This window comes from Sinocyclocheilus anshuiensis, unplaced genomic scaffold (assembly GCF_001515605.1).
Source record: "Sinocyclocheilus anshuiensis isolate Anshui unplaced genomic scaffold, SAMN03320099.WGS_v1.1 scaffold486, whole genome shotgun sequence".
NCBI lineage: Eukaryota > Metazoa > Chordata > Actinopteri > Cypriniformes > Cyprinidae > Sinocyclocheilus > Sinocyclocheilus anshuiensis.
Window position 1 is genome coordinate 254,174 of NW_015544142.1, and position 11,303 is coordinate 265,476.

General features: G+C 40.3%; 1 protein-coding gene across 1 annotated transcript in view; it reads left to right on the top strand.

The window, feature by feature from the left end:
• LOC107695036 (echinoderm microtubule-associated protein-like 4) overlaps positions 1–11,303 on the top strand; it is a 58,550-nt gene that overhangs the window by 6,601 nt on the left and 40,646 nt on the right. Inside the window, exon 2 of the mRNA XM_016494816.1 lies at positions 10,676–10,776. Coding sequence (XP_016350302.1) covers positions 10,676–10,776 — 101 coding nt within the window. The remainder of the gene's footprint in view (positions 1–10,675; positions 10,777–11,303) is intronic.

Consider the following 11,303-nt stretch of genomic DNA (forward strand, 5'->3'; position numbering starts at 1 on the left):
GTATATATATATATATATATGTGTGTGTGTGTGTGTATATATATATATATATATATATATACACAGTGGTGTAAAAAAGTGTTGGCCTGTCCTGATTTCTTATTTCTGTGCATCTCTGTGATGATCCTGCTCATCCATTAGCGAGCAGACCTCTGTGTAACCCTGTCTCTCCACTTGCTTGCTGCACATATTTGGCCCGGCTGCACAGCCTAATGTCTTTAAACAAACATGTCACCACGTGAGCTAAACATTATTAAATCCGCTGCAAGGCAGGCAGCAGATCTCACTGCAGTGCAATAATTAGCACTTCATGCGGACGCACATTTTATAATTTCCGTGCACAGGCCTTCATTGTTGGGAACATGTTGGCTGTGTTCAGAAGGGAATGCTAGCGTACTGCATACTAAAAAAAAAACTGCCCGGTCCTGCAGATTTGCTTTATACAACATTAGGAAGATCAGGCCCTTTCTTTCAGAACATGCAACACAACTCCTTGTTCAAGCTCTTGTTCTATCCAGGTTGGACTATTGCAATGCTCTCTTGGCAGGTCTTCCAGCCACTTCTATCAAACCTCTACAATTAATCCAAAATGCCGCTGCAAGATTAATCTTCAATGAGCCGAAAAGAACGCACGTCACACCTCTGTTCATCAATTTGCACTGGCTACCAGTAGCTGCTCGCATTAAATTCAAGGCATCTCAAAGAGGCACAAAATCACTTTCACAGACTTTTTCATTAACTGTTCCCTCCTAGTGGAATGACCTGCCCAACTCAATCCGAGCAGCTGAGTCCTTAACCATCTTCAAAAAATGACTGAAAACACATCTGTTCCATCTTTATTTGACCCTCTAACTCTAGCACTTTCGATTCTATTTTAATTCTACTTTATCGAGTTATCTTCTTTTTTATTTAGAAAAACATTAGCTTTCTATTCTATCTTGTTTTTCTTTATGTGTGTGTGTGTGTGTGTGTGTGTGTGTGTGTGTTTGTGTGTGTTTATATATATATATATATATAAATACCTTGCTACGTGTTCTGCGTTAGGCTAACCGAGACTTGTCATTACTGCGTTAGGCTAACCGTGACTTGTCATTTGCCACTTGACATTTGCCATTTTACACCAAAATGTTGTAATATGCTGTTCCGAACAGCCAGTGGTTAATTGGCAGATGACTGTGCTGCCTTTGTATGCTGTGGATTGGCTTAGCTAGAGTCTATTTTGTCTTTTGAACAGCAACGCACCTCAATCTGTCCATAGTCTAAGAAGGAGAAAAGGTGGTGAAAATGCATGTCACAACATTGCTCTGTGCCACTTATCATTGTCTAATCTCACACAGGCCCCACAGATGTGTGAGTGCGTGTGTGTGGTTTTGTGTGAGGGAGCGTATGTATGTGTGTATCTTGTGTGTCAAACCCCGGGCCATTACAATGAATCATTAACATGAAGCTTCAGTGCTGTGAAGTTAATTATGTCTGTTACATGCCTGCTAGTCTGCTGAAGGCAAAGGAATCCCATTCATAAAGCTACGCCGAACCACTCTAACTGCAGCTCACCGCAGTCTGGAATAAAACAAACGGGGATTGATCAAAATGTTTGGTTTAAAGAGGTAGTTCACCAAAAAATGAATATGCTGTTAGAATTTCACCCTGTGTTGTGGCTTTCTTCACAAAATCGCAAAAGATGATCTTTTTTTAAAGAATATTCTGAAGACTTTTTCCATGTAATGGAAGCCATATAAGGTTTTAGAACAAGATGAGGGTGAGTACATTATTACAGAATATTCATTTTTGGGTGATGTGTACTCCTTTATGACTTCCAGACAATTGCTGCAATAGATTTAATGATTATGTGATCTTTTGAAGGTTGAATTTTAATATGAAAAGATGCTTTTATCAAAGAATCCTGAAACAAATGTAGGCCTATCACAGTTTTCAACATTGATAATAATAAGAAATGTTTCTTGAGCGGCAAATCAGCATATTAGAAAATGCAGCTTTGATCACAGGAATAAATTACATTTTGCATGGTAGTGCATATATATAATTATAAGTGTTATATTTTACTTATATAAATCACGTAATCAAGGCATGTTTTCTACACTTTCCACTACTCATATTTATTTTTAAGCATATGCATGCACAAATGAAACAATACTTAAAATTAAACTGCAATTTAAACTAGGGGTGCTCCGAATGATCGGCTACCGATCACTATCGACCGATAATCGCTTTGGGATGACTGATCGGCGGTCTCTAAAAAGCCCGATCTCAAAAAAAACGATCTCAATCTGATGACGCGCCTGCTGTGAGAGGTTTGGCACGACATGCAGCACCGTCTCGGTCTCTGTCCGGTGCGGGTACAATAATTATAATGCTGAAGTGAGGTACAATTCATATTTCTTCATTAAATAACTTATAAAGTAATTTGAAAACCTTACGTGAGACGTAATTTCACAAACAGCGTGAGTGAATCTAATCACAGCACGCTCTCTCTTTCTCTATCAAAATGTGCAAATTGCTTCAAATCACATCGTGTCTGCACTATAAGTGAGCTGCACGCTGCAGTTGACACAGGGGCAGTGTCGCATCGTCATTAAAGTTTATGAATTGTATTTCTTTTTAATTCTCGAGTTTAACCATTCAGCGCTCATGGCATGCACACTCGCAGCGCACACATAACGCCAGGTTCACATTACTCCGTTTGCAGTGCGTATTTTTTTCCACGCTCATGTTAACGGATTAAATATGCTGTTATTTTAATGACAAATGTCGAGAGTGCATTGTTGTAGCGCAAAGGTAGATTAATATAATGTGCGAGCGCGAATCTCCCCGCTCGCACGTGGATTTCCTTTGCTCTCGCACAAAGCCGGACACGGGCTCTCAGATATAAACCTGGTTTATAAAACATTCTCACTGCACACGGTTGCGGTGCGGCAGTGCGTTCCAGTAGCGGTGCGTCGGCAGCAGTGCAGAGATCGTTTCCGCACCGAGTCAATTGCTGCGCTGCACGCTCTGAATTAAAGTGACAGCGCATTGTTTGCGGTAAATATGAAATTGGATTGACACGAAAATGTAGTAATTACACCATAGATGCACATAAAGAAAGTCTACTGTGTTTCACAGTCAACACATATGAGTTTTTAGCTAGGTTTAAAGGAAAAGAGCACTTAGCACTATTATAAGCAATAATAGATGCACTCGTGCACTTAATATATTGTATTACTGTACTGTGTAAAAAAACAAATCATAATGCTGAAAAAGCATATTCAGTAACAATGTTTGGATTTGAAATCAAAATAATGGATAAATGTTGTATTTGTGGTAAACAGCCACGGATCAGGAGCAGACTCCTGTGTGAAAGCACAATGAGTCCGTGCTGCTTCTGCACTGCTTACGTACCACACATGGACTGCATACGCACTGCAAACAGAGTATGTGTGAACCTGGTGTAAAAGGCCGCCTCACATACAGCTCACAAAATCAGACTTGTGCTGTGAGTAAGCTATTGTGCAACAATTGCACAATTGTAAAAACAAAAATGCACTGCATGGACAAACATTTAGGTCAGATAAATGTATATATTTGAAAAATATATAAAAAAAAATGCCCCCCTCCACCCCTCAAATTAAAAAATCCCCCCAACAAGAGTCACCTAAGAGGGGAATTCCCCCATTTTCAAAAATTTAATTAAGGCCCTGAGTAAATGTCTAAAAATCCTGATTGGAGTATCACTATAAATAATTCCACATGATAAAAAGAAGGCTTTAAAAAGATCAGTATCTGTGATCAGTATCGGCAGATACTGCTTTCTGTGATCGGCGATCGGTGATCGGCCTCAAAAATCCTGATCGGAGCACCCCTAATTTTAACCTAAATATATATTTTAACATTTTAACAGTTAAATATAGTACACTGAAAACATTTTTGATTAATTTTTGAGATGCATATGAATTGCTGAATCTGAGTTTTGAATTGCTTCATTCAAACAGAGAGTTTGAGATGATTCAAGTAAAACTTGCATGCTAAATAAAAAGCATATGATATGAACCATTGTATTGGCAGCAAAGTAATTGTAAACATTGTGAATAATCAAGCTCTACTGAACAGTCTAGTGTGGAAGCTCATAACCTTGAGATGAGGACAGAGCACAAGTGTCTTCCTCCCTAGAGTCGCTGTATGCAAATGTGAGCTTTCGTGTCTGTTACACATGTATGAGTATGTAATCCCCTGTGTGGGGACAAGCTGAATTATAATATTTAATTCATATCGCATGCATGCAACAATGATACTCAGTCCCCAGAGTCTGTCTGAAGCTGTGTGTGTGAGTCTGTGTCACTGGTACTTTTACAGTAGGACCTTAAACCTACAGAAGTATCATGACGTTACATGGCATTACCACAAAAACAGTTTTTTTTTTTTTTTCCTTGGGCTAATAAGCATCCTCCAGAGTGGTAGTTTCATGGCAAAGACTTTCAAAAGGGCAACACCACTCATCTTTCTTCTGAAGTGTTAAATATCTAATTAGGATTAATAGCGTGAATCTTTGCATGTTAGCCGAGAGTTGTTCATACAGATGTAGTTGAGATTTCAGCACTCAGCGGAGGTGCATCACTGCTTGAAAGTGAAGTGTCAGTTTATTTCTGTATTTTCGCTCTTATCCCCCACGTCTTTGAGGTCACTTCCTGTATGAGCTCACCTCCGCATATGACTCAAAACAGTATTACAGAAGCCTTGCACACCTTCCCTTTTGTGACTTTCTTGCCTTGCACAGTCACATGTTGAGAATATACGATGGTACTACCATTTCAAACATATAAAAGCCATGGTATTGTCACAGAACTTTTTTTTTTTCTAAAGGTTGTAGTATGGTATTGCAGCTATTTTGTAAGTGTATATTCAGAGTTACTTTAAAGAATACCATGGTACGAAAAAAAAAGGTATAACCAAGATAAAGTACAAAAAGCAAAAAAAATTAACATCACGGTAGCATATATATTTTAAAAAGTGGGTGTGATATTACTGGTTATACCATCTGTTACTTAAAACATTCCTAAAAAGTGCCATAGTACTACAGTGTTTTTTACAGTACTGCTATGGTTTTTGGCGTATTACAGTATTCTTGAAAGTACCACAGTACAACATAGTTATTTATTTTACAGTCCCATTTCACATGTATAAATGTACTTATTACAGTGCAATATCTGGGTAATAACTTGGTACTAACCCTGAATCTACCCCTAAACCTATTTCATAACTCAGTACTTTCCTGAGTAAGTACAATGTAAGTGCATGTGTAAAATAAAGTGCAACCAAAAACATAATACCGTATAGTACGATGTCCAAAAAAGGGTGTTACAACGGTACTGTGTACAAAAATAATGTGGTATGTGTCTAATAAAAATGATAATTCCACAGTACTTTTTGCAACCATTCAGTTAATTATTTATGGAATGCATGTGTGAGTGTATAATAACACTACTTCAGTTAAATGTTTTGTTCTCTAAACCATATAAGGCTCTCGCACACACGTAACCAGTTCAGACATGTGCAGCCTTGTGCTCTACTCCAGTTTACAAGTGTGCCAAGTGTTTTAGTGATCTCCTTACCCCGGCAGCATGACTTATTATTTTTCTTGCCAGGCACACAAGAGACGTCTCTACTGCTTTATGAGGGTCAAGTCCAACCCAGTTTTGTGTGTGACCAGTCAATGCTTCCATCTAATCCTTATCTCGTACTCAGGAAGCTCACAGCTAAACACCACAACAGATTATCAGGGCTTTCTGTTAACAATAAGTGTTGCAAATGGTGAACATTAACAAGACACATCAATCAATGCTAGTGAATGTTGTGTTTGTGTGCGGCTAGAGCCTGAATGCGGCTGATTGCACCACTGAGTCTTATCTCAGCTGTAAATCTGCCATCAAATCCTGAGGACTTCCTCCATAGACATCCAGTCAAAATGAAGCATGCCAAAAACAAGTCTTGCGAGCATGCAGTCTGGCCACGTGACATGGGATTGTCCCGCACTGAGTCTAGAATCTCACTGGAGTTGTGCGAATGAGCATATGTTGGGCTGTTGTCCGAGGTTTGCACATCTTGTATGCGAGATAATATTGGTTGCATTCTGAGGTGATGTGTGTTAGGTTGGAGGTGTGTGGGCATTTAGGTGTACGTGCTGAAGGGGTGGGGGTGAAAACTAAGGAGTGTGACGAGCTATTGTGAAATATAACATGTGCGTAGGCCTTCCTTCCTCTTAGCCCGCAAGGAATCATGGGTAGAAGTGTGGAAAAGGGCGCGTTTATACTACATTTAGGGGTACCCCATTCTGGAGAAATGTCACAGTGCTGATATATTTGGTGGAGGTTACCTGGGGATACTCCGTCACCTTCCAACCCTCCCTTTCTCTTTCTATTTAGCGCGCTCCCTCTGCCCTCGTTTTTTCCGTATGCACTGCCAGTATCAAACAACCTCCCAAAGCGATTTCCTCTAAAAGAAATGCATTGTATTATAAACGTTTGCCCTCTCCATATTTCCGTGGGCTGCTGAGATAAGATGGTTTGAGAGGAAGGACCTGCAGACAGGGAGGAAACCGCGGCCAGAGAAAGCAAATGAAATATTGTGTCGTTGCGCAGCCCTCCAGACTTTGGATTTTATTGACTACTTCCTGCAACCTTGAGATGTTTGCTTTTAGTTTCTTGGTCAATTTTTGACTAAGTTAAAACAGTTGAGCAACGTTAGCGTGAGTGGACTTGTGTCTGGTGGATATATACACCCCAGTGGTGTATTTGTGGTAACTTGGGAATGTTTACTTATGTTCAGGTTCCTTAGTTCAGTGGCTCACAACTGGTTTTGTTTATTTAAAGATAATGGGCTTCACATTATCAAAAGTTTGGTGGAATTTTGCAGGCAAAAAAAGCAGTTTTTTGTTAATAGTGTATTGTTGTATAAAGCACAGCTCATATGGAAGACACATTCAAAACAAGCAGCTTTCTGTTAGTCCTGTTGCAAAATCTGTGTAGGGAAATCTTTCACCCTCCACAAAATTCACAGTCGCATGGATTTCTATAGAAATTACTGGATTTAGCAAGCAAAAATTCAGCAAAACTTGTTCCCCCATGTAAACTTTGCATAAGTTCAACTTTTGCGTTCTCTCTCTCCAAAGCTCTGCTTTTACCCAAGACAAGTTTTGTATGCTTGCAAAAGCATTGACATACAGATTTTACCCACAAAGTATGTTATTTCCATCACCAGTTTTAGAGTCATTTTTCGGGGGAATGCAAACCTTTTGTGAGAATAGGACAAACTTTACTTAACTGGTTTAAAATGGTTAATTCTCAGTTGTAGCATGAGATAAGCAATATCATTGCCAATCTTCTGAAAGAGCAACTCCATATTAGTGCCTCAGGTATGTTCTTCCACAGAAGATTTCTTCAAACTAGAAACTCTGTTTGGCTACTTTGCCTCAAAAACCGCCCAACTTATCGAAAGCTTTAGTGATTACTATGGAGAGAGGAATTCACTAATAATTCTGCTTGCTGATAGGGTTGGGCGATGTCTACATAATTGGCATCGGACGATGTCTACAGTGAAACATCGCGATGGACGATGACATCGGTGGGGGCGAGTGGGTGGAGGGGTGTGGGGGAAGAGTTAGGGGTGTGCCCGAAGCGTGAATCCTTATAAGGGAAAACACGATTCCGAACACCGTGTCTACACCGGATGCGAGCGGCGTGGCGCAACAAAATACTATAGAACCACTGATCTATAATAGAGATTTATTATATATAGATCAGTCTATAGAACTTATTATAATCAGTGATGCTGTCTGCACTGGATGCGGTGCGGCACGACACGACACGACACGACAAATCCCCAACAGTAAACTGCTGCCGCGTTCTATTTATGACGTGCTGACACAAATTTCAAATGATTTTCAACGGTCGCTTTGTCGCGTCCAGTGTAGACAGACTTTAGCTGATGCAACACGCGCGACACGACAACTGCCGCGTCTGGTGTAGACACGGTGTAACGGTTGCCTGTTACATTACAGTACATAAAATTTCACTTACCACATAAACAGAGTAAGGAGAGATGACTGAGGATGATGGCGAATGATTTGCAGATCCTCAGTACCACTGACAAACATATAATCTTGTAAAATGTGTGGCAAGTACTGCCGCTCCATAGTATATAAATATATATTTTTCTCCCATCTCGTATTTATTCCCTTTAGGGGTTCCGCCTACACGTCATTTTCTTTCCGAACACGGTATAGGGATGCGGGGGGAATGGGGGGCGGGGGTCACGATGCCGACTCAACATCGTTATGGCATCGTCTATCGGCCGAACCCTACTTGCTGATTACATTGATTAATTATATATAAATGCAGGTATTATATGAACATAACCACAAAAGTATTGCTGACCCCAAATGGCATATATCATTTAATGAATTACTGCTGCCATGATCAATCTAAAATGTACAAACACATCATTTCTATTTTCTACAATAAATTCAGTTTTACCACTTTTCATGCTTTTCATAGCATCAAATATTCACATTATTGAATATTTCAATATTCACATTATTCTTTGAAATACTGCCATAATCTGGCCTTCAGATGTCAAGACTTTAAAAAGGAAATAAAGAAAAGAAACGGCACAACTATGAAGGTGATTCATTTTTAATGGTAGTATTTGCGATTCACAGAGGCAGGAATGAGAGGTTTGATATGCGACTAGGCTAAATATCGATCAGTAGTTTTGCACTCGCTTGGCATCTCTGACTCATGGCAGGCAATGGCTTAGGGCTTCAGGAGTTTGATAGCGGTTAAATCGTTACTCTCACCATGGCTGCAGTTGCCAGATTGGACCGATTGATCTTTGTGCTAACAGCTAACTGTAAAGCGGGTTAGCTCAGCTGTTGGCCTAGCATCTGGTTAATGTACTTGGCTTCATGTCTAATAATGGACTCTGGGTTAGAGTGCACAGAGGGTCCCTTTGTTGGCTTGTTTGACGTGTTTTGTTTGGGTATTTACCCACTGACTTCCTGTTAGGAGGTTGTGGGTCGGTTTGTGTGAGTGTGTGCCAGGGCATTCCTGATCCTCCTCTCCATCTTCACACGGAGCTCTGCAGTGACCTTAAGACTGCAGGCACCCTTATCATTAGCGCTATGTGGGGAATTTGCCGGTTTTTCAAGAGTTGGACGTGCAGTGTGGTAATAAGCTTCTCGTATTTGTGCCCATGTGTTTTGTTTGTGAATTCTGTGTGGGTGAGAGTGTGAGTACACTCAGTCAGTGATTTATTAGTAGTGTAAAAATGTCCTATGGTTTGGTTTCAAGCTTGGATCGGAGATGTGTTGGTGTGTGAGAGTTTGAGTTGTTATATGGTATTTTATGCCCCTTAAGCTAGCTAACCGCAGCTCAGAATGCAGGGCCCCTTCGATCAGGGAACCAGTCCAGCAATCAAAATCCCAACCACAGTAACGCCTGGCAGCTGACTGCAGTCCTGCAGCACCATCCAATGCCCCCCATCCAGAAACCAACACGAAGGTCCTCTAATGTGCTGCAGCACCAGTAATACTGCTAAACTTCTGCTGCAAAGAAATGCACTTAGAGTGAAAGTTCAGCCAAAAATTTAAAATCTCCCCTATTGTTGTTCTAAATAACTTTATTTCTTCTGTGAAACATCAAATAAGATACTTTGAGAAATGTCTATTTTATTTTATTTTTGTCCGTACACAGTCAAAACTGTTTGGTTACCAAGATTCTTCAAAATATTCCACAGAAGAAAGGTTTGAAAAACATGAGGGTGAGTAAATAGGTTTGGGTATCGAGAACGGGTTTGGTTTTAGAATTGGTTCCAAATTTCAAAGAACCGTGGATTCAATAAGACACATTTCGATTCTGCTTATTGATTTGTGTGTGCATTTTAATGTGATTTTAAACAATTCAAGTGAAAGACGACATGAAGGTGAACTCAATTTGGCACTGACTTTCTGTTATCTGTGCTGCGCACATCCAAAGCATGCATGCAAAAAGCTATCTCTTGTATAGTGTGAAAATACTGAATTATGTTCTCTTTCACATCTTCTTGCATTTAACAAATACACACAAAATTAGCAAAATATACAGTTGTTGTTTTTCTTCTTAAGTGAACATAAACAGTTGAGAAAAAAAAAAAAAAACTTGTATCAGTATATTGGAGCCTTGCATTAGGTCTTAAAGTGACAGCAGCCTGTATACCTGCTGCTGTTTGTGCCAATTATGTTAATCTAAGAACAAAAGAAAAAGAAAACCATTCACTGATTTTGACGCAATAACGTTTGTAACTTTTAAGGGACAAAACACACAGCTTCTGCCAATCTCATGTTAATCTTGAGTACCTATAGAGTAGTACTGCATCCTTCATATCTCCAAAAAGTCTTTAGTTTTATCATATTTATAAAAGAAAGATACAGCTATACGATTCTCTCCGTAAACAGCCGAGCTCCGGGAGGCACGGCGTGGGCGGAGCTGACGATTGACGAGCACTTGAGCTCCGATTGGCAAATTTACTAATTTATATTGACATTGATATTGTTGTCCATAGAAGAAAAATTATATCTGACAACTTCTATATTGTGGATCTGTACTATATGATGAGAAAGGCATCTTACTCTTTCTTTCTCTGGCAGATGACAGTATTTCTGCAGCGAGCACATCAGATGTGCAGGACCGCCTGTCGTCTCTGGAGCTGCGGGTGCAGCAGCAGGAAGATGAGCTGACGGTGATGAAGGCCAGCTATACGATTCTCTCCGTAAACAGCCGAGCTCCGGGAGGCACGGCGTGGGCGGAGCTGACGATTGACGAGCACTTGAGCTCCGATTGGCAAAAAAACACAGAAATTTGATGTAGTTTCACATACCGTCTGCAGTTCTGAATCATGACTGGGATTTTTATAGCTGAGACTGCTCCATCTTTCAGTATCAAACGATGTGCAAATACAGCGTCGAACTGGGCCTTGTTTATAAAACGTTCGTCAACAAACACACTTGTGAAACTCTGTTGCTGCCCCGGAAAAAACAAACTGCATCCACTGTTTACATAACGCTGGGTTCCTTAGGAAGCTGAACAAAGATATCTTTCCCTTACAACCAAAAACACACTTCTTTGGAGTCATTCTTCCCGAGCGAGTCCCGTGCAGCGCTGCTGAATGAAGCGCGTTGATGGGCGCGCTTTTGCTCTCGCTCTGTTCGATGTGTGTGCGGACGCACTCTTCCGGGAGAAATGCCCATATAAGGAGTTCCACCCTCGTTTACATCA